Source organism: Periplaneta americana, chromosome 7 (genome assembly GCF_040183065.1).
Source record: "Periplaneta americana isolate PAMFEO1 chromosome 7, P.americana_PAMFEO1_priV1, whole genome shotgun sequence".
NCBI classification, from domain to species: domain Eukaryota; kingdom Metazoa; phylum Arthropoda; class Insecta; order Blattodea; family Blattidae; genus Periplaneta; species Periplaneta americana.
The window spans coordinates 182,199,499-182,225,468 of NC_091123.1; the positions used below are offsets into that span (position 1 = coordinate 182,199,499).

The window sequence follows — 25,970 nt, forward strand, 5'->3', positions numbered from 1 at the left end:
TAAGGGGCAATAAAACTCCTTGCAATGGCTGTCTGTGGAAAGATATGAGTAGTGGAGGTCTCGTGTTATAGATTTACGTACTTTACACACTCCAACCTTGTATTCTGATGTGAAATGTGCCACAGTTTCTCTTCCCCCAAACCATTTACACTTTTTTTTTTTTTCCATTCTTAGCACAATGAGATTTCTTTTGACACCCGTACAAAACATTAAATTACATTAAATTTTCATATAAAAGTTATACAGTACGACAATTCGAACAATAGACTATACTGTGTAAGGAAAGGCTTGTAATAACATTCTCTAGAATAAAAATAACGTGCTAATACAATGTACAGCGCCTAATGATTATATTTCTACAGCAAAAAAAAAAAAAAAAAAACAACAACGACAGAGAAAGACAGACGGTTAATCCATCAATCAGTTAAGAGGATGATGGATAATCGGGGTTCTACTGTATTTTGTTCTTGTTGACCAATGCTAAAGATCTTGGATTTGTTCCATTCTCCTGTATGCGTCCCAATAATATTTGGTGAACTGCGATGTTAAATCAGCATCTATTTTCTTTAATGCCTAACACAAGTTATAAATCAGGGGTATGCTGGGGATCGAAATCGGGCCCACAAGATAATGAGTCCGCTGCGATAGCTTAAGGACCCTTTATATTTACACTGACTTCCATTATCTCCACATTTTTAAAACACTCCTGTTTCTTGATATCTGCAGGCAGCACCAATGCTCTCTTCATGCAAGGTTGAGTGACACATACTATGCTTTCAACTGTGAGTTCTTAAGGCCATAAATTTTAAGGCACCCGTCAAAGGGGACAAAAGTTTCATTAAGTATACCAAACTGTACATCCAGTGAATGCACAAACTGTAACATAGGGAGAATATACAGGGCTACTACAAAAGCTTTACCCGATTCCATAGCCTTGTATTATACAAAGTATGAGACATACATTATTGAAAGTTATACCAATAAAAAGAGAAACTCATCAAGTTTTTGGTCCATCAATTGCTACAAGTGCTCGATGTGACCTCCTCGACAAACATCCACTCTGTAGTCTAACTCCTGCCACACCCGCTGGAGCATATCACGATCAACTCTAGCCACTGCCGCACGGGTCCGGTTATTAAGTTCTTCAAGATTAACTGGCAAAGGAGGTACATACACTTGATCTTTGACAAACCCCCTTAGAAAAAAATCACAGGGAGTCAGATCTGGCGACCGAGGAGGCCAACGGAGAACACACCGATCGTTGTTAGAAGCCTGTTGATGTGGTTGATGCCTCAGTTACATGAGGATAAACCATGGTTTTTATTTCAACAAGATGGGCTCCACCACATTTCCATCTGGAAGTGCATGAGTATCTTAATGAGCATCTACCACAGCGATGGTGTGGACGGGCTTCTAACAACGATTGGTGTGTTCTCCGTTGGCCTCCTCGGTCGCCAGATCTGACTCCCTGTGATTTTTTTCTATGGGGGTTTGTCAAAGATCAAGTGTATGTACCTCCTTTGCCAGTTAATCTTGAAGAACTTAATAACCGGATCCGTGCGGCAGTGGCTAGAGTTGATCGTGATATGCTCCAGCGGGTGTGGCAGGAGTTAGACTACCGAGTGGATGTTTGTTGAGGAGGTCACATCGAGCACTTGTAGCAGTTGATGGACCAAAAACTTGACGAGTTTCTCTTTTTATTGGTATAACTTTCAATAATGTATGTCTCATACTTTTCATAATACAAGGCTATGGAATCGGGTAAAGCCTTTGTAGTAGCCCTGTATTTTAAAATCCAGGATCAATCACTATAAGAAGAGAAAAACAATCATTTTAAATATTTGCAACAGCAACAACAGTATGCAATTTATTTGTCTAGTAATTTTTAATAAACTACAAATAACAAAAACAAAACAACTTTGCCGTATTGTTCAGTCTAAATTTATATACAACTATTTTTCGCTATGCTACAGCAAAAATACTGTTCCTATAAAACAGTACAGTGCAAAGTACTGTGCTGGGAAAGTAAGTCCATTTCCACTGCCAGCAGTGTGCACAGGGGCAGCGGCGGCCCACACGCTGTAGCTGACTACGTTCACTAGTATCACAGTGCATAATGATCAGGTGGCTGTGCTATGGGTTATTGTATAACTGCTAAAGTAATCTTACATTCTTATACATTTGGTCCAAATACAAAACTTGCAAGAAACTAGTAAATCACTCATTAGTCATGTTTTAAACTGAGCAAGCAGTTTTCATTTAAATACATTTCTATGGCTGAAATTTATATACAGTGAAACCTCTCCTTATGGACACCCCGAAGATACGGACACTCCTCATATGCGGACAGATTTTTATGTCCCAACTGAAATAATATAGAAATAATGATAAATTTAACTCTCGTTTACGGACACCAGCTGGCTACAGACTGGAAGGTCCGGGGTTGGATCCCAGGTGGTGACAGGATTTTTTCTCGTTGCCAAACTTTCAGAACGGCCCTGAGATTCACACAGCCTCCTATAAAATTGAGTACCGGGTCTTTCCCGGGGGTAAAAGGCGGCCAGAGTGTGGTGCCGACCACACCACCTCATTCTAGTGCCGAGGTCATGGAAAGCATGGGGCTCTACCTCCATGCCCCCAAGTGCCTTCATGGCATGTTACAGGGATACCTTTATTTTATTTATTTTTTTTTATGGACATGGACAGCTGTTTCACAGTCCTAAAGCTTGCTTTACCTCCTGATTGCAGAAGAACTTGGATTTGAAGACCTAATGTGTTACAAAAATGGAAAATTTAGTTTTGAGAACTGTACAGAAATCCCTTAACATGAAAGAAGACAATAAGAGTCTCGTAGGCTACCACTAGCCCAGCTGGCTACCCCTTGTTAACTGGAAGCTGGAGGATAAAACAAAGTCATAAAATTTAACCTGTCTGATGGGTCCAAGGTTTCCGCGATCGTTTTTATTTTTATTTATTTTCTTTTTTATTGGGTTATTTTACGATGCTGTATCAACATCTAGGTTATTTAGCGTCTGAATGATATGAAGGTGATAATGTCGGTGAAATGAGTCCGGGGTCCAGCACCGAAAGTTACCCAGCATTTGCTCGTATTGGGTTGAGGGAAAACCCCGGAAAAACCTCAACCAGGTAACTTGCCCCGACCGGGATTCGAACCCGGGCCACCTGGTTTCGCAGCCAGACGCACTGACCGTTACTCCACAGGTGTGGACTCAGCGATCGTGAAACTGAAGACATTATTACAAAAACAGCCATAGTCACTTCTAATGAAATTGAGTTAAGGATACATTTGCTACTATTTCAAATGTTTATAGACTCAAAAAATGGCCCATGTCAGATGCAATAGCCACAAGGATAAACACCAGTTGTACGGGAACAGCCGAGTTATGTTGTTCTATTTATTTTTATTGTTCTCCTGAAAAATAGCAATTTTGACAAGGGTTGTTTTTGTAATAATGTCTTCAATTGTATTCGACACATGATTGTGTTAGTGGGATTATTCTCTTCACTTCTATCAGTTGTTCTGTTTCGAGAGACATGGCACCTGAACGTAATGTTTAAGTTGTAAACTGTAAATTACAGTACTGCATAACTGTAGACATAGAATAAAATTGCATGGCACAGTACTGTATTTTCCTTTTTCGGTCTTATCTACTATAGTTCAAAATTGCAAAGAATTTACTGTAGTACAGTATACTGTATTTAGAATTAAACTACAGTAATACATTTCATTTTTTTTTAAATCAATGAAATAAAATTAATTAATCAAAATAGATTACATTGCAATAAATCAAGAGTAATTTAAAATTAATTGAATTAATTGGAAATAAATTAGTTCAATTAAGACCGCAGGGTCGAGGTGGTTATACGGCATGTCACACTAGTCCACGCTCTGTGTGAGTGGGTTATTCACATCAGATTGGAGCAGATGCGGTGCGATCAACACGAACATTTGCTCAGCCCACGGTGTTAGGTCCATGGGCGTGAATTTGAACTGCCACTGGGGCAGACCCTGGTGTACCAGCATCATGCGGAAGTACTGCGTGAAGTCTGCAGCCAGGTAGTGCCACTCGAAACTTCTGTCCAGCAGCCAGATCTTGGGGTCCTCTCGTTTTAGATCGGATTCGCACTCGCTCACTTAAAGCGTGAAGGGATAGATAACACATACTATAAATTTACTGTTAGATTGGGGAGTCTCCCTCCCAATAAAGGACACCTCCCAGATGCGGACATATCGTTACGTTCCTTTGATGTCCGTAAATGAGAGGTTTCACTGTAGTGAAATCATTGAAACAGGGAATAAATTAAGCAGAAAGTAAACTGTGTGCCCTGAAGAAACAAAATCCTCTACATCCAATAAAGAACGCTAGTATCAACTTCATTAAAATTATCCTTCATCAATAGGAGAATCAGTATAAATAGATATGAATAGAGACTTCTACATATACTGAATAAGTACAAGAATACATTGTATATTTAGTCTAAAGTCGTATTGTTAATTTCTAATGCCAAAACTGAGTTATATCTTAAAATACTTACGCCATAAGCAGGGAGTACAGTTTTGGCACACTTCAGATTCTAAAGTACAAAAAATAAAATCTTTCATGACAACAAAAATTCTTCTACACAGCGAATTAGAAATTTATCACCAATACTTTTTAAATACCAAATTATGTCAGTATCAAAGTTACTACTACCTGCATCACTATTGTTTCGTAATCAATGAAAATGTCATAAAATGCTATCTGTTAATTACTAATTAATACGCAAGTCTTTTCAGCCCATTAAGGCCCAGAAGGAACATACAGTATTTCCTGCAGGTCCACTTTTCATTATTGATGAATCAATCAAATTTCTGGTCATAAGTAATATATCTCGCATTTCACTAAAGGCATATTACAGTTGTAACCAGAGTTACCACAGAATCGACGATTCATTTTATATAGGTATATGAAACTGAGCCAATGAATGTATCAAACACTAATTAATTGCAAACCTCATAACCACAGCAACCTAACAATTAAACACCACATTATTACCAATTGCTCACACTACCAAAGCAAGCCACTTAAATTTCAGTACTATAATTAACAATGTTTCAAACTGTTAGCCATCACCTCACAAAATCCAAATTCCAAGTTGAGTTCAAAGAAGAGACATATTACTTACATAAACTTCACATAATAGGATTAAAATACGTAGAATGACGTCATTAGAATACCATAATTTTGTTGTTAGAATATTCTATCAATATTTTCAAATATAAACACTACACCAAAGAGAAAATTATACACAGTAACAAACAAATATTAAAGGTGCAAACAAATACCTTACTATAATAATACCGGACAGTGCACAAACGACGCTGGTGCTGCTACCTAGGCAGCCGGTGGGCGATACTCGCGAAACAAGCTGTAATCAACTGCAATGTATATTGTTGCTGGGCTAGTTAATAGTTTTATTAATTAGTGCTGTGTTAAAATGTCAGGGTATATATTATGTGATGTTTATAATTGCTACAATTACAGCATTACAAATTGCTCCAAATCGTACTTTCGATTTCCGAGGGATCATAAAACGTGAGTCAACAACATTCTTTAGTAGGCCTAATTCCTTCGTCTTTGTGTTGATAGAAAAATACAAATTGGCTTTTTTATTTAGACCTAATAAATGAATAGAAGTTAAAATGTATCGGAAATTTTAAGGTTATATCAAATTAAGTTTTATTGTTGTCCACATGGCTTTACTAATTATTAGAAACATCAGTACTATCAATTTTATCTTTGCAGTTGTCAGCAATGCGTATATAAAGCATTATTGTAAATTCATTCCTAATGTCAGAACTGATTTTGTCTCATTAAATCAAAGAAAAAATATATAACAATTAATTACGGAAAGTTATATGAAGTATGCAATATTTCTCATAATATGCAGTTTTGATATAAGATAATTTTATATTAAATATTATTCAACATTTCGTAAGTGTTTCATATATTGTTCCACATTAGTAACTCACGTTTTGAACAATAGTCCGAATCCCACTATGTTAATATTTGTATTTGTGGACGTAATTCCACGCTGCTCCACTAGATGTCAGGTCCGCGATATTTCGCACTCACATCAATGCTGCTAGTATACAGCTGTCCGGTATTATTATAGTAAGGTATTTGGTGCAAATATTAATATTCAAAGACGACACTTTATAGAGTGATGTTTGTACATGCAACATATGTGATTAAGTTCTACAGACGTAGAAAGTAACTTCCCATTTTCCACGTTGGAACCAGGAAGAAATTATTACTTGTGTGACGAATATTGGAAATATAAAGAAATCACAATGCAAAATAAATACTGGAGGACATTCATCTTTGACGTCATATAACAGTTTGGTGTAAAAATATAAAATAAATTCTTAATTTTGTAGTATAATGCATTTTGATTTTGTTTTCTCTAATTTACATTAATATTGTCACCATTTTCGAATTATGTAATGGAAGTTCTCCATTCATTATATAAACATATGGGTTTATTTTAGTAAAAATAATGTTCTTTGTTGAAGTGTAGCAGAACTGGAAATTGACATTTACTTCTGACGTAACTCATTTAGTAAAATTCCAATAGAAATGTCTGCAGAAAACAAGAGAAAACAAAACATGCCAAATAATGTTCTTGAATGTGATTTCCAGACAGAACACAATTTCAGCAAAATTCAATTCATAAAATATAATTACGTCATCATTTAACCTGTTTACTGCAATGAGAATGACGGGTATAGCAATTTCGTAAAAAAGCTTGGCAACTCAGGCGTACCATTTCTTTTAGCAAGGATTTTTTTTTTTGTTATATTTTGCATTTCATGCAACACTTTTAGATATAATTATTACGTAAATAATAGTTGAAACACTATTCAAAATCCAGAAATGTAGATCCCTTCTAACCAATTCTCCACAAAATCTAGTACTGTAATAATACAATTTTAACAACTATTTAATGTCTACAATAAATTTTTAGCTAGACAAACATATAAATCTTCCACCGACAGCAAGTAACGTTTAAGAATGTAAGAAAGTATGAAAAGAAATTGTTTAGTGGCTAGCTTAGGTGTGTATTATGGGTATAATATGCTTTCGTACATCATCTTGAATACAAGATCTATACATTCAAACAATTAAGTAATCCAATAACATACTTCAATTAACACGGAAGTCATATTGGCATCCTTAATTATAATATTACTACAAGATTTCAGCAGCCAGATCAGTCACCCTTTACCAAACCAATAAAGGGGGAAGAAAAATTAGTTTCGTTTTCCAAAACATTAATTGGAATGACATTTGCAGCAGAAAGATAAATTTTCTGCAGTCCATATAAAAACAAATTTGGCTAACAAGGAGAGGACATGCTCTATATATCACCGAATGGAATAGGATTGTGTGAGATGAAAGTACAAGACGTACTGTTTAAAGTCATACCTGGTATGGGTGGCCAATGACCCCTCGTTTTGAAAATATTGGCTATTGTTTGTGACATACTTCCGTTAGGTGCATAATAGGGAAGCATTACACTGTGTAACAGCGTAGCCCATATGGTTGGATGCTGAGTTGTTATCCAGACAATCTGAGTTCGAATCTTAACTGGTCCTATATATATTTTTTTTTTAATAATGATTAATATTGTGATCACAGTTATCTATTTACATATATCATATTTCTCAATGTATTGAACGCTTCATCATGTTTTAAACAAATTATAATTAACTAACATTGTATTGCAAAGGATAAACAAGGAAATATTGCTTATGTAGGCAGGTAAGATGTGTCACTGGCGTCTGTTCTGTTTCTGTAGCAGCCATTCCACTTTATTGTGTCCCGATTCATTATGATAAATGTCATAAAACACACAAAATATATATATTTCCTGCACCATGCACAGCAAATGAAAGAAGGTTGTCCACAGTCACACACATTTTTCCGCACTTCTGCTGCGAAACAGACATCCTTCATATTCACAAACACTTCTCATTCGTTTATTAATTTTGATGCATACCACGCATATTTCAACATGGCTTTGAATATAGGAGCTGACAACTGAAAGTGAATTAAAATGATGATAATAATAATAATAATAATAATAATAATAATAATAATAATATCAAGCTTTAAAAAAATGAGAAGGCATTAGGATTCGAACTCAGGTTGCCTGGATGATAACTCAGCATACAACCATATGGGCTACGCCGTTACACAGTCTAATGTTTTCCTTTTAGACACCTAACGGAAGTATGTCACAAACAATAGCCAATATTTTCAAAACGAGGGGTCATTGGCCACCCATACCAGGTATGACTTTAAACAGCACGTCTTGTACTTTCATCTCACAAAATCTTATTTAATTCGGTGATATTCAGAGCGTGTCCTCTCCTTGTAAGAGATATCAGACAAACTCTCATTACAACTTTTCCTTAAAAAAAAAAAAAAAAAAAAGATATCAAATACTGAAAACAGTATCTCACAACTAGTTACTAATGGAGTTCGCCGAATTATCTCATATCTGCCTACAAAAAAAAATGGGTTTCCTGTCTTTTCATTGTTAGTGATATTCCATAAAAATGATTTTATCTACCAGTAACTTGAAAGTACTGGTAGAACAAGAAGACACAATATTATCACAGGATTAAAATTTTCAATGTGATGCAAACGCTATTGCAGACTCAGAAGAGAATGCTATGTACGACTAGAGTTACGATTCTATTTCTTTTAAATGTTCACATTGAAAATTTGTTCCTCAATATTATTAATTTATCGTAAGCCCCGAGGCTGACAGCAGCACCTACCATCGAGAAGGCTTTACATCAGAGTCTGCTGTTATCAACCAAGATGTTAGAGTTGAGTCGATTCGTGAACAAATCGTTCATTCGAACGACTAATAATAAAGAATCGTAAGAATCAATTCGTGGTATCAACGAAAATTCGTTCAAAAGAATAGTAACGAATCGGCATGGTATCGTAACCCAAGATTCTATTTACTTGTTTGATGTAACCTGTGAGCGGACATTTCCAAACCGTGCCGAATGTTCCCAAGCGAGAGTGAAATGAAAATACTGCATTTGTTAAGTGTGAAAAATAATGAACACGAACCTGAACCTAGCCAAATAGAGATGTAATGCAAATAATGTACTTGATAATAAGGTTCAGTTGACAAATTATAATTATCTTGAATAATTTTGTAGACTAATGAAGGTCATGATGAATGGTTCAGCCAATGAGAGAGAGACAATCCAATGTCTCGCCTCTTATGCCATCTATGCGAGAGATGTAGAACGTTTTTGTTCTACCCGTGGTTTGCAAAGGAAAGTGTCCTGTGAGTCGTTCGTTGACGATTCAAAAGATAGTTGGAATCGCAGACTGGGAAGAATCGTGAACCCGTTGACGATTCAAAAGAATAGTTGGAATCACAGACAGGGAAGAATCGTGAACGAATCGTTAGAATCGATTCGTAATGTATGATTGAATAGTTGGAATCGACTTCTAAAAAAGAACCGTATTGCCCAACTCTACAAGATGTTGGTTGTTACTACAGGCAGACATTCTAAGATGTAGTTCACTATTACATCGAGCAAATGCTTCTATAGTAATTTCTCTGTGCCGATGCTATCCTGCAGTGACAATTAACGCATTGGCAGCAAAGAAATTACTTTATTCGTTTTCATTTATTCACAGAATAGCTAACGGATCCAGAAAATCAGGACAGACTATCCTGGTTTCCTGTTAAATATGGACTTACGGCCATATCTTACAATAATATCTATTTTGCCAAGGTGCTGACACCTTCAATTCATAGTTCTGCAGAAACAGTCACCCCCAAAAAAGTTAAACAAACTGAAGTTCGGAGTTTGTAGTTATTGAGTTCATGGCCTTATGAGTCACCATTTTCTTCTCTAAGACGGATTGAGAGCTGCATTGCACGTGATTTGGGGATCAGTGGTCCTGCAGGTTTGATTCACTTGATGATAGGTAAGAGAGAGATAGAGAGAGAGAGAAAGAGAGAGAGAAGTTTTCTGAGTTTTATATTGACTTCGTAATAGTGTTAAATAGTCGCTTTCCCCACCAGGACTCCAGATCAAAAGGTTTGAAGTCTGAAACAAGCAGAAATCAATGCAACAATATTAATATACAGTACATATCAATGATGATTTCAGACTATTTTCTCCAGACAAGTAACAACTGAATGGACTTTAATATGGGATTTTTTTTTTTTTATTATTCATATCATATGTATGACGTATTGTATTTATTAACATTCCATGGTATTCATACATTGCTTACAGCTAGAATATGGAACAAGTCAAAAAACTTAATACTATTATAAAGTCTTAATTTATAGTCACAGTCTAGATGAAATATATACACAAGAGATTTACATACAATATAGTCTACTAGTACAACACAAAGTTTTAGTATCAATTTCATGAAGTGTTATTGAATGTCATGAATTCACCTACAGAATAGAAGGCGTGAGAAATTAGGTACTTCTTTAATTTGGCCCTAAATAATTTTATGTTTTGAGTTTCATTTTTTATATTGATAGGGAGGCTATTAAAAATGTTTACTGCCATATAACGCACTCCTTTTTGATAGCACGATAGACTTGCCGATGGAGTATGAAAGTCATTTTTTTGACGCGTATTTATGCTATGAACTGTTGAATTAGTTACAAAGTTTTCACGATTACATACGAGGAAGATTATTAATGAAAAGATATACTGACAAGCCATGGGCATTATTTGTAGTTTTTTGAAAATAGTCTTACAAGATTCCCTAGAGTGGCACCTACTATTATTCTAATTACTCTTTTTTTGTAATAGGAATATACTATAAAATTTATGAGAGTGCTGTAGAATTCATGATTTCAGAGCAAAGATTTTCTCAGCTTTCGACAAAGTTACCCCTGAGATGTTAGACCACACATGGGAGGAATTAGCTTCAGGATATGAACTGTGGGCACATTGAGGTCTAATTTGGACAAAACTCCCATTCTTCTAGAATACATGTACAAATTATTTAACAGTACATAGCAACAGTTCTCATTTTATCACGTTTTAATTTTATGTCTTCGTAAACAGATCACCCTGTATTATACCTTATTAAAAGTAGGTATTCCACCTCTAGTTTAAAGTTACAATACTGAGTAAATTATTAGAATATTAGTCGTACCCGTGTGCTCCGATGCACTTGTTAGAAATAAATATAAAGTAATTACATAATTAAAATAGGACATTTGATCCAGGGAACATTCGTGTTTGATATAAGGATAAATCGTTTAATATGTTACTCAATTTAAATTGTATTTAAATAATTAAAATGCGATCATTTTGGTCCAGAGACACTCATTTGGTGCAATGACAATTCCTTTAACATGTTTCTTAATTGTTATTACAAGCAACCATAGTTTAATGAATGTACAAAATAGCCTATTAAGTTTTCTGTGCATAAGAAGTTATTTTAATCTTACCTGTTCTCGATTCACTTAGAAGTTACTGTAATAACATTATAGCATTATGTCCATCTAGAGAAACCACAGTTTCCAATAGTGAAATAATAATTAATTATACAAATCGGTTAATTTAGCATCCGATATTACTTCATACAAACACAGAAACATTCTCTATAGGCCATGTTTAATATCTTTCGATTGTTGTTGTCCAAGGTCCTTTATAGACGAAGTCATTTTTTCTTATTTCATTGCACTGCCTTAGATGGCATTATTTTAATTTTAAAACTCATTTATCTCATTAAATATCAATCCTATCAAAATTTTGCATGGAATAAAACTTATCGGAAATCATTTTTAAAGAAACTTGTGTTATGTAACATATTTCACAAAAATCAATAATAAGCGAGATATTTTGATTTATTTAATTCAGGCCCCCTTATAACCCCCCTTTTAAATAACGTATTTTGAATGTCATATAGCCTAAAATCTAAGTTACAGCGAACTTAATTTATATTCCAATTTTCATATAAATCGGTTCAGCCATTATCGCATGAAAAGGTAACAAACATCCAAACAGACAGACAGACAGACAGACATACAAACAAAAATTTCAAAACGCGATTTTCGGTTTCTGGGTGGTTAATTATATATGTTAGGACCAAATATTTTTGGAAAATCGAGAATTACCGGAAAAATTTCGGCTACAGATTTATTATTAGTATAGATATCTTTTTATCTAAGCTCTACAACTTCATATAAGTTTTGGTCTTGTCAACGATTTTCTTCCAGTCATTTCTATTCTAGATGCATATTGTCAAGTTATTTATTTTCATAAACTTTTATCAATTTTTTGGGTCTTCCTATTAGCATATATACTTATGTTAATTAATACACAGATTTTAAAAGTAGAAATTGTTTAAGTTATCTCTCTACATATCGATGAGCTAGTTCAAAAGGGAAATAACTCGAAAGTTAAACCTTCAAAATAATACATAAAAAGATAATTAATACGCAAATGAGGCACACATCTTATATACGAATTCCTACCTTTCTGCGTTACTTTTATTGAAAAAAATTTATCAAAAAATACTTTATCTACCACCTACTTTAACCTGCTCATTTTCAGAACAATTTTGCTATAATGTGTGACAATAAAATGTAGATTCACTATTACTGCATTCAACCCACAAAACATTGTGCAAACACTCAAACAATACATACCTTGCAGTACTCCATTTGGTTCACCATCATTATGGTATACTATACAGTGAGGAGTATCTGAAATTAAAAATTGTTCAATTCAATTGATGTGCTTAGGGACTAAAGTAGGAATTGTATCTTGAGTATACAGCATGAGATTAATTTCAGGTGTTTATTCTTTGAGATATTTCGAACAAGTTTAATATAATTTTGCTTGATTTTGCTTTCTTTTCAAGATGAAAATTGTTTTAAACGACACTCTTCATAGCGTGTTTAGGGAAAGCCATTTACTTAATTCCCAATATGCTACTCAATTTAAGAGAGCAGTGTATTATGAAAATAAATTATTGAAAAAAAAAATTAGTTTTGGCCTTTGAAATAGTTCCCTCCCACTTTCATCTTTAAAGTGGTAATCAGTAAACTTACATACAATAAGTAAAATTTCCCGAGAGGTCTTTAAAATCTATTGTGTGTGTTATGTTTACATTTCTCGTTTTCTCACCAGATGTCTTGAGCACACCAGCTCACCTATGACACGTATATAGTCCGGGTCAGCTTACTTCATACCTTAAGGGTGAAACCTAACTATTTTCCCCCCATTACTACATAAGCTAGTGGATTATGGTGATTTTCTAGTTTGCAGGTTGAATTTTCTTTTGCCAACTTCGTTTCGAATTTTGATACTGAGAAACACTACATGTGGTAGTGATTTTGTAACTTGTATGTTGGCAGCTGAGACAAAATATCGACAATATTTGTCACTACTGGAGTTCCATGAAATTAAAATTGTACTAGTTTTCTGAGCGGTTACTGGAAGCTAGTGAAATTTGAAACATACTAATAATTAATTAATATCGGTATTAATATTAATACATAATAGTTATTTTATGTGTTACATTGTGGTTATAATTCAAGATTATAGTCGAGCAAGTTTTCGGAGTTAGTACTAATAATTTCACGTGGTAAAACAAAATACATTTTTAGGTTAGGTCTCGTGAGTCAATTGTTTAGTCAAATCAATGAATTTCGTATTGCCAGACAAAATACTTGACATGTTGATCCCTTTCTCGTATAGTTTACCTACGAAAATATGTTACAAATTATTGAATTATTTAGAATAACCTTCCAACAAAGTACGGTAAGTAAATAAGTCATTTAGTACGTAGGATTGTGTGATATCTAGTAGCAGTTGGCAACACTGACAAGACGGCAATATTTTCTGTTTAGGAACTGTTCTTATGTGACCCTCACTATATCTGCCTCTCTCTAAGCAATAATGTTTAAAAATTCCTTTGCAGAACAAAAACTTACATTTGTTCGGATCAAATTTCTGCACATTTTACGAACAAAACTAAACTTATTTCAATCATTTATTATCATAATACACTGCTGTCTTAAATTGATTGAGCATGTTTGGAATTAATTCAATAGCTTTCCTGAAATACGCTATGAAATGTTTCATATAAAATAATTTTTTTTCTCGAAAAGGATGCAAAAACAAACTAAATTGTATTACATTTTTTTTTAAATATCTCAAAGAATAATCCCTTAAAATTAATGACATTACTTACGGTTTTTTGGTATTAAAATCATAAACGTTAAAAAATTAATGAAAATACAATTACAACCAGCAGATATAACAATGTAAACCTCTAAACTAGTCCTTGTAGTAGCTGAGAATTCATAAAGATAGACCATCTCACCACAAAGCTGTACACAAGCTGATTGTCAGTGTAAAAGAAGCTTCTTCAATATCAAAAATGCTAAAGACATACACTTTTATCTTTTGCAGCACCAGGTTACATTTATAACGAGACAAAAAATAATTAAAAAAGAATATACGAACGAAAACAAATGAAAACACAAAGAAAGATTAAAAAGGAAGATTTACTGAAAATTTGTGTCTTGAAAATAAAACTTTAATACAAGTTCATATTTAAAAAAAAAAAAAAAAAAATGAAAAAAAAAATCAATGAGGCACTTACGATGGAATAAACATATTACATACTTATGCAATAGATTACGTAAAACAATTTATTTCTTTGTTATACTTCGGTCATATTTACCAATTAATATTTTACTTAGCTTTATTTCAATCCATTCTCCAGTACGGAATTTTAGGGTGGGGACATGCATGTATATCTAATCTCACTCCACTAATACTTATTCAGAAAAGAATAATTAAAATATGCCTTAATAAACCAATTGATTACTCATCCGAGCTTTTGTTTACTGATTTTAATGTTTTGAAAATTAAACAGATTTATTATATTGCCTTATTAATCTTCATACATAAAAATCGTAATAAATTCAAATTGTATCATCATAAATATGGAACTAAAAGATCCGATTTTATACGACTAGAGGAACCAAAGTGTTTCACAAGCACAGCTCTGAGCCAAGGTACCTACTTTGGTCCAAGGTTATACAATAAAATAATTCATAAATACCCAAATTTGGAAAATTTTAATATCAGAAATTTCAAAAATAGAGTTAGGAATTTAATTTTTAAAGAATATATATTGATTTAATATGTATATGTATTTGTATGACTTAAATTGTTAAAATTGAAATTGTATTTTTAAATTTAATTTATTCCTGTAATTTTTTTTTCTTGACCCAGTTTGTGTCAAATAATTATCTTTGTTTGTGTTTATCTTTGTGTTTAGATATCTCCCTAAGCACGAGTTTTTACTCCTTCAGGGAAGAACTAAGATTGTATTTTTGTACATGTTATTTTACTAACGATAAACAACAATAAACTTAGTTCAATCGAGTCACGCTTGATCCGAAGAATGTGGGCAGGCCTGTAGAGTGCGAGGTAACACGTGGCATTTTAGATGCATAATCTCTGCATATTGCATTCATACAACTTTCATTAATTAATGGCATGCACACAATCGTAATTTTATTTCAATACCGGTAAATCGCGGATTTTCTGTGCACCAGAATGTATTGTTCTGTGACCACACATAACCACGTAAATGAAACCATCCCTCTTCAGAAAAAATGATTAAATGTGGACAAACAATACCGTCAACAATGTTTTGTAAAACCCAATTACAGAAATTCACTCGACTTTCGTTGTTATACGGTCCTAATTCTTGAACTACAGTAACTTAACTCTGTAAGGTTTTAATTTTAAAAGTTTAGTAGCCATATGGGCTGAAGTTTTTGATGCGCCTACTTCTTGTGCAACACGACGTAAAGATTCATTAGGAGAACATTCAAGTGATGTACCAATATCATCAAGTTTTGCTTCTGTTAGAACCCTTCATTTTGGTCTACGAATTTTTGAGTTCAGCGATCCAGTTTCTCTCAATCTAATGACATGATTTCGAACTATTGTATACCTCTATTTGGAGGTCGAATATCGGGGAATTTCTCTACAAACTGCCTACACACCTGTCGGCATGAATTTGTTTTGACATAAATATTCACTGCTATAGAGGAAACTTTTCAGCCGACAGTTCAATTACCTAAAAAACTAATTTAATGCACAGCACACTCGTAAGAATTTTTTGAAAACAGAATTTGTTTCCAGGAAAAGAGAATAACACACACGCTGAAATCTTCTAAGCAACTTTGTGTTACATCACACATCTGTCGTAAAGAACAGAGACATAAAAAAACTGACTAAAGAACACAGGGGATGTCAGGTGGTAAAATACGACTCCAAACTTACAACGCACCAAACTCGTGACTATGAATAGTATTTCTCGAAAGCACAGGAGGGGAAGAAGCTATTTACATGGTCCCATGTGCCCATCCATCAGGTCGCATTCTAGGCAGATGGCCAGAAGTAATATGGCAGTGTGCCAAGTAAAGGTGAGCTGTTTTACAAAAGAAAGGGGTTGAACCTTTCTGGCTTTGTTTTCATTAACATTACTGATGCAGAATAAACAGAAGCGTTGGAAAGGTGAGAGGTAAATAATGACGCAAAAGAGGAAGAAGGCCAGGGTCAGTAGTTCTCCCGTAACAATGAGGTTGATATTGTTATATTTGTTGCACAAGGTAAATATAGAATTGCTTTTAACTGCGAGGTACAACAGCATTTTATTTAAGCATTTAAGTTAAATTATGAAGTACATTACAAAATAATTCATTGTATAATAGTACATTATGCAACGAGCCTATAATGGTAGTAATTAAGACGCGAGTATGTTTATGAAACGAGCGCAAGCGAGTTTCATAATTTTCATACGAGCGTCTTAATTACTACCATTATAGGCAAGTTTCATACGACTTTTTATGCTCGACCATATTTCTAACTTGAAATTATTCATAAGTATTCATGTTATTCTTATCTGACTGGGGAGCGGAACTGACCTTGTGCAATATCTCGAAAATTTTGAGATGTGCGCAGACGCGAAAGTATTGATTTTTTCCGAGACACAAATGTCATTGACCTTGATATAATCTAGAGAGTAAAATAAACATTAATCTTGATATAACCTTGAAATTGATTTAGACATTGAAAAACGAGATGACAAATTGAATTTATTTGAATATTATTTACAATTAACGCTAATTAATTATTACAGTAACAGAACATAACCTGCTGCGACAGTATTGGATTTCCAGCCTCCGTGACGTTTCGCTAGTTGTCTTTCGATTGCATATCCGAGAATAATCGATACTTGCGCTTTCATATTGTTACAATGGTGTTTTCTGATTGGTGGAACACCTGAACTTTAATGAATAGGTGTACTTTAATGAAGTCCATTAAAGGGCTGCTACCAGGTGTATAATTACTACATTTCGGCAAGGTCGAGCATAAAATTCTTTTCTTTGATTAGTGAAGTGACTGATTTAAGTGGGTGGATGAAGTACACATTTCAACAGCAAAATCAAGTAAACCGTTTACTCTATGGCTACTTCCATAAGCACAACCTGGATATATCTGCACATACAAAATTCTGGACCATATGCGAAAACTGTAGTTTTTAACAATCATAGATTATCAACGATTTCCTACATATTTGACTTATATAGGAAGTAAATTTATTTTAAAATATAGGTACCTATGCGTATTTTTATCAGTTTCTACAAGCATATGAGTTCAAAGTCAATTGGTTATTAAAAACTTCAAGACTTGCAAAATAATTTACAGGTCTGATTCTGCGGTGTAATTTTCTGAGTACAGCTGTGTATTGGATATTAAAATCTACAAAACTTGAGATGGTTTGATGACATTATTACCATTAGAAATGAAATATTATAGTTAATGCCATGATGTGACTATTTTTCATTAATTATACATATGAATGCTATATTGATGATATGAAAGTGAAACTTTGGGGGTTATATAAGTAGAGAATATCTTAAATTAGATCTTCATTTCTATAATTTACTGAGGGGTGGCTATTATTTATATATAAAACTACAAAACTTGCGTAAGATAATATTGTTATTAAAAATCAAATATTTTTATAGTTATTAATCAAGCGGGATTGGGTCTTTTTCATATACTTAATGGCAGTGTGGTGTAGATATTTAAATGCGCCATTCTCTTCAGTATTGGCTCGAGAGAGCGCAAAAATTACAGTTCCTAAGGAAAGACCAAGAGGTATTATTTACTGATAAAATAAGAGGCCTACAAAATTTTGTAGTCTCCTGCTCATTTCAGCAAGATCTCTTAATAGGATAAAATGATTTTATCCTCTACATTTCAAGCTCTACATGCAGCAGCTATACCAAGATGCTAGGTCTATTGTTCGAAAGCATAGCAAACCTGACTTTTTTTTTAACTTTCACCTACTATCCCCAATGACCTGAAATAGCTATTGCTTTACTCCCACATGAAAAACCCACTGATCGTCCTGACATTGTTACTTACGTTTTCGCGTTGAAACTCAAGAATTGAAGGTGAATAAGTTCAATAAAAATATTTGGTATAAAAAACCATTCAGAGGGAGTATGTTTCATTATTATGGAAGCAAATAACTTTCAAAATGTCTGGTATTCTTTATTGAAAATAAATCTGAAAAATTTTTATTTGAACGTCTAATGAACTTAGTTAGCAGCATTTGCTGCACAAGCCACTAGTGATTTATAATTTCAAATTCTGACTTTCCAAGGCTAAAAGAAATTATTCTTTCAACTATCTACCAGTAATTTACATATATATCTCAAACGTTAGAATAAATAAAGATAAGATACGAGTGTAGTAAATTTTAAGAACTGTTCGTTTGGATATATTAATATTCATACAATGAGGCACAAATTTTTCACAAGCAGAAATATTAGAACACATCGTATACATTCTAGAACAATTACAATAAAATCGTGACTAATATGGCACTTCGACATCAGTTTTAAATCAGCAATGACCAATCTAAACCATTTGGAACTTTCACTGATGACAAACAGGTATCTTCACAGTTCCATACAGTTCATTAAACCCAACATACACCAGAGTAAGAGTTGGCCTCATGGGTGATTCAGTAGAGCAACTGTACAAGGATCCAAAACAATGAGTGACACCAAAGAGAAATAAATAAATAGAATTTATCAATTCCTCTATTTAACATAACTTAAAGATACTTCCTGCAGGCGCAATTATTTACATTTCAATTCTGTTATCAACAGTTAATAGTCGAATGCTTCCATAGATTTTATTTCTTTTTTTCATTTTTATGTCAGTTTATTTGTTCATTTAATTATTTCTATTACTGTATAAATTGGTTCTTGATGTTCCACTGGAGTCTTTCAGCTCACTTTTAATCTATTGGCTTCCATATGGAACATTATTGTAATACGTGATGGTGGGGAGGAAAAACAGGATGGAGTTACCAGCGAATAGGGATTATAAAGAATGGACACTTCGCGTCGATACCTTTGATGTAGCCAGACTGATTTCAATGACCTTCAAGCCAGCTAGAGCGTGAGATTCTGCTTTTTCCCTAGAGTTGGCGCTGACATCACACCAGCTAGCAGTCGATACAGCGGAAATATAACACATACAATTAATACATCTAGGTACATTATGTACTCAAATAAAATAAATTGGATCCATAAAATAATAAATCCGTCATTAACTGTAATGTCTAGGCTCTAGAGTTCCTTTATAATGAGAGTTGAGACGTTGACCCCAACAACAATTAAAATATGTAATCATTTGATAGCGCTGAAAATGGAAAAACAAAACTCTTATGAGAAGTAAAACCATATACGTACCTATATTATATTATATTATATTATATACAAATATTAAATGAATTCGATACTTAATTTTATAATGTATTATATTATTTTATAATATAATTTATTATATCTGAAATATAAAAAATTATTATTACAATTAGTTTGTCACTGAGAAATAAGGAAAAGCTGTTAACTTGAATTTATTTGAAGCAAAGCATTACTGGATTATGCAATAAGGTAGGCGATGTTTGGATCCTGTGTCTCAACTGTATTCTCAATTATTATCTTAGCGTATCCTCGATTACACTACCTCTAGCGCTTGAAAGTGGAACTAAACGCTGGCGCACAGAGAAACAAAACACAGGAAAATTCGTTCAGTGTCCATCCTTTATAGTCCCTATTCGCTGGAGTTACCATGCCACAAATTATTTTTAATATGAAATGCTTTCTTTGCCCATTATTATTATTATTATTATTATTATTATTATTATTATTATTTTTATCGTCGTCCCCCATTATCATCATCATCATCATCATCATCATCATCATCATCATCATCATCATCATCATCATCATCAGTAATGTCAACTTTCGTATTCCTACAAAAGAATTTAGAGTTCACAAAATGTTCTACATTGGAAATTCTAAATCTCTTTCTCTGGTCTCTATATGTATAAAAAATGCCAATATGCATGGTTGTAATTTTGATACATTTAATGTATAGTAGTGACTAGCCTAATTGATTTGTATTATAATAGTAAATTTTGGCAATTTATGTTCTTATGTTTTTTTATTAATTCAACTATTTATGTCAGTTGGTATCATAGGTTATGTTTTAATTCACATTAATCATTAGGGAGCGGATTTTTATGTGATAAAAAATTTAAATATATTTATTTTTTATGTGCTAAAAGTACGAAAATATTTGATAAAAAAAATATATATATATATATATATTTTTTTTTAAATATGACAAAAATACCTTACTTAGCTTGAAAAAAAAATGTTACTAGGTACTCAGCAACCACACTTGAGTGCTAGTAGTTGGCCAAGAATTGCAGTGAACAACAAAGGTCATCTCCAAATTCTCCATCACAAATGCATGCCGATTATCTCTGATCAATGACATACTGTGAAAATGATCTTTCCACATCACAGGACGTCAGACGTGGATATTTAAAGAGAGGAATGTCACAAACACAAACACCGTCAATTTCACCTACAGGCACACCCTCCAATACTTGAGCAACTTTATACATTTTTTATATCCACTGTTTTTCCCAAACACATTCTGGAATTTGTCCCTTAGTAATTGTGCTTCTGAACCTGGTAGCGAGTCTAGTTTAATTTTCACGGCACGCACCTCATTGTTTCAGACAACAGGTTTTTGGATGTTTCGAGTTTTTTTATGGTGTCACACAAAAAGCTTATATTTGCTACTAGGAAAGCCAAATCGTTTTTTAAACAACCATCTTTCAGTATATCTTGAAGAATATCGATTTACGAAGCCCGATAACAGGGAATCACAACAAGATATATTGCCTTACTTGATAGACATGAGCGAGAGGCGAGAGATTTCTTTAAATTAAATAATGTTTATACCCGAACTCTTATTTATTGTGTTTCACAAACAAAGCGTGGAATTAAATCATCTTCAGCAACAATAAACACTCCTAATTGTGTGTTGCAAGATCTCTCCTCCTTGTCCATGTTAATTTATTCTCTAATAATGGCACTGGTATGCTGCCTAGCAGAACTTGAGGCAATACTAATTATTACGAAAATGGATCACGGATACACCACACAGCGCTTAGAAACATGAAGCAATCAAGAATTCTTAAAAAGATAATGTACTTCTGAGTGATATAATTGATTTAGTTTTAAATATTTAAAAGTTCTTGTAAAAAATTATTTAAGTAAAAAATTCCAAATTTGTGTGTTTATATTAGATTTCTTGAAAATATGTATTTACATAATTTTTTTGTGAAAATATGTGTTTTATGTGAAATAAAATTCGGGTTTTAAACTTGAAACTTCATGTTCGGAATTTTTAACTTTGTTAATTGTATTTAATCACACACAAAAAGAATATTTAATTACATAGGAATCCGCTCCTTATTAATCATCTTAATCATTATTATTGTTATAATAATATAACAAATGCATTAAGATATTATCATAGTCTAGTATATACAGTCACGAAGCTTGAGTTGTTGAGGGTACTAGGAACAATAGACTGTGCTGGTACTATTTCACATTGTCTGTAATGGGGCGATAGTAGCGATCCTAGTGGTTAGCAACTACGTATGAATGCATATTTCCTACATATTGAGCTTCGTGACTGTATATACTACACTGTAATATTATCTTATTGCATTTTTTTTTGTATTGTACTAATGTGCTGGACTGTAATTGGCCTATAGATGTTGTCAGCACACAAATATCAGTAAATAAATAAATAAAAATAAAATAAATTATTATCATCATTACTATTGATTATTATTTTATTATAATTGTAATTATTATTATTATTATTATTATTATTATTATTATTATTATCATCATTTTATTTCTGTTATTATTATTATTATTATTATTATTATCATCATCACCATCACTATTATACGTAACACACTTCTGGATTAAGTGCCTGATTGGTAAGCCATGTTTTATTATGGATAGATACTTATATTACTAGTTTCAAAGTTAAGAAATTAAGTAACAGCATGTAAAGTTCACTTTCATACACAATTTTAAAGTAGAGAGACCCTTATCTGTTTGAGATACTTTTATGTTTACGTTTATGTACAGCTGAAATGTGATTTTTTTTGTACATATTGATTTTTTTAAGTTGAAACTTGTCGAAAATATTTAAAATTATATTGAAATACTCGAGTAGGGGAAATTTTGAGCTTAGAGATGGGATATTACTCCTCTCATTTTGAAGTCAACCCCTGAATTCATCACTGGCCAAAACAATTAAGACTCTTACAAAAATATTTCACATTTACATGTACATAATACACACTCAAAAACATACTGACATTTATATAAATGAAAAATAACTGACACAAAGATAATAACTGAAGTTCCTTGACTAGATATGACATGCAAATTATGTCTTCGAAAATTATTTATAAAGGCTCATTCACAATGAAAATTAAACATAACGTAAACATAACACATGTGTGGAAACAAACATACCGAATCAACAAAACTACAGAATCTATTACATAAAAATGGAGAATTGCACAATGACTGACGATGTAGCTATTCAATTTATGTTTCTAATAACTACAATGGCATCAGTATATGGCTTTCAATACTTGAAATCAAAGAAACGGAGATGTAAAATAATCAACTTTTCGTCATATGATTCCATGTTGCGCGCCTAGCTATCATCACGGCCAATAGATCAAAATATTGCCTGTAGGCAAAGCCTATGAGATGTTAAACGAAAATGAAAACACGCTTTCCGCTTGTGTACTGTTTCCAAATCGCATAAACATAAGCATGAAAGTTTGGAGTCTTATGATTAAGATTAAGTTTATGCTTATGTAATTCATTAGTGAATGCTTTCATTAAATAACGTGGACACAAGGTTTTATGCTTACGTTATGTTTATGTTTAATTTTCATTGTGAATGGGCCTTTAACATTCACACGTAAATCCGACATGCACTTCCAAATATATCTTATGATAACTTAGCTAAGTATGTAAGGGGCAAGCTGCTGTCACAACTGTTAAAGGCCCATTCACAATGAAAATTAAACATAACCGTAACATAAACACAGAAGTTTGCGCCCAGGCTACCAAATGAGATCATTCACAATGATTCACATAAGCATTGACATAAACATTACCGTAAGACGTTAACATGAAAGTTTACAAACTCCAAACTTTCATGCTTATGCTTACATGATTTGTAAACAGAACACAATCGTGGAGCGCTGAAGTATACGACAGAATATGAGGAAATGGCGTCGTTGTTACGTTTCCATGGTTACCAATTGTTTGCTGTTATGCTTATGTTCCCATCGTGAATGATGGTATGACTTCTTGATTTTACCGCAACGTTTATATTCTTAAGTTAACGCTTACGTTATGTTTAATTTTCATTGTGAATGAAAGGAAACAAGTCCAATCTAAATCTCTTATATATGTATAATACTGTTCTTTACGAAATCTGACGGCAACATTTTTATATACAACAAATTTCGACCACTGTGAGAAGAGTGGCCTAAATAAATACGATATTTTTATTGTTTTGTGTTGGTAAGAGGCAAATTACATACACAAAGTTTTTCGAATAACCTACGTAAAATAATATATCAACTAAATACAGCAGATACAACAGTAATTTCAATAAAAATTAAATCTTATTTGCCAATAAACTAATATTGTCTATTTTATGATATTCTTAAGTAACTCCTTTTCATTAACGAATTACGTTACACAGTCAGAAAATAACGTGTCATTCTGTGAGCTAATCAGTATCCAAACAAGCCAAAGTTTGAACTGCGATAAAAAAAAAAGGAAAACTGGTTCACCAGTCATCACTTCATATACCGTACTATTTCACAAGTCATCACAACTTAGAAAAAGAAACTTTCCTTCGGAAGACATTATGAAATTTACTAAGTTAAACACAAAATAATCACTGTATACTTACTCGGACTATTTTCAGATGGCTCTTGTTCATACTCTTTGCAAACCTTATCCCAAGCTGTTCAAACAACACAAAAATAGAAGAAATTAATTCACATTGGTCACTTCATATATAATTTCATTTTATTAAACTAGAGAAATTAAAAATACATATTTAGTAACCCCTTCCCGTCCTCCATATACACGAAATAACAAATTACTGATGTCACTAACAGCACACTGATTACAGTTGCCAGATTTATTTTAGAAAAAAAAAAAGAAGGAAGATTTCACAAAAAATAAGAAAGATATACGGAACTTATCAGGGTTTTAGCACAGTTTTAGTATCATAATAATCGATTGTTTAATTGTTTAATGTGTAAGGTCATTATCATTCTTAATACACATTTAACATTATAAAATATGTATCATAAGAACTTTCTTGTGTTAAATATTAACGTACCTTGTTAACATGTTTCGACCTATTTTCGGTCATCTTCGGAACTGGTCGTTGTTGGTCTTGGCGCCTCTTGTTTCCTGTGTGGGTGTGTTCAAACAACACAACAAACACACATTCAAAGTATACAGAAAACCAACAACAACACACATACACAACACATTCAACCACCCCACACAACACAAACAAGCTGCATTCCGAACAATGGTACACAGACTACTCAACATACCAATGAACCAACAGGATTACAACGAAGAGCTAAACACAATCAAATACACAGCACAAGAAAACGGATACAACCCTAACATAATAGACATCATAATACGTAAGACAAAACAAAACCACAAAAAACAGAAGAATACAACACAAACACAAGAACACAAAAAATACATCACACTAACAAACGAAAACAAACACACACAAAAAATTGCAACCTCATTCAAGAAATTAAACTACAACATCGCATACAGAACAAATAACACTCTACAAAACCATCTCAACACACAAACAACACAAACAAACAAATACAACCACACAGGCGTATACAAACTCAAATGTAACACCTGCAACAACTTCTACATAGGACAGACAGGCAGATCATTTCAAACACGTTACAAAGAACACATCACAGCCATAACAAAATTACAAAACACCTCCACATATGCAGAACACATCACAAATGCCAACCACACCTACAGAGACATCAACACAGACATGGAAATACTGCACATCCAACCAAAAAGCCAGAAACTCAACACACTAGAACAATATGAAATATACAGACACACGAAAACATACCCCAACGATATTCTCAACACACATCTCAATTTCAAAACACACACACTCTTTGACTCTACACTACGAACACACCCACACAGGAAACAAGAGGTGCCAAAACCAACAACGACCAGTTCCGAAGATGACCGAAAATAGGTCGAAACATGTTAACAAGGTACGTTAATATTTAACACAAGAAAGTTCTTATCATACATATTCCGAAGTGATACAG

General features: G+C 33.1%; 1 protein-coding gene across 1 annotated transcript in view; it reads right to left on the minus strand.

The window, feature by feature from the left end:
• Nucleotides 1-1,838: 1,838 nt before the first annotated feature.
• The window catches only part of LOC138703817 (MAPK regulated corepressor interacting protein 2), a 35,471-nt gene continuing 11,339 nt past the window's right edge, over nucleotides 1,839-25,970 (minus strand). Inside the window, exons 4-6 of the mRNA XM_069832023.1 lie at nucleotides 24,530-24,583; nucleotides 12,733-12,789; nucleotides 1,839-10,153 (exon numbers count right to left, since the gene is read on the minus strand). Coding sequence (XP_069688124.1) covers nucleotides 10,083-10,153; nucleotides 12,733-12,789; nucleotides 24,530-24,583 — 182 coding nt within the window. The 3' untranslated portion in view covers nucleotides 1,839-10,082. The remainder of the gene's footprint in view (nucleotides 10,154-12,732; nucleotides 12,790-24,529; nucleotides 24,584-25,970) is intronic.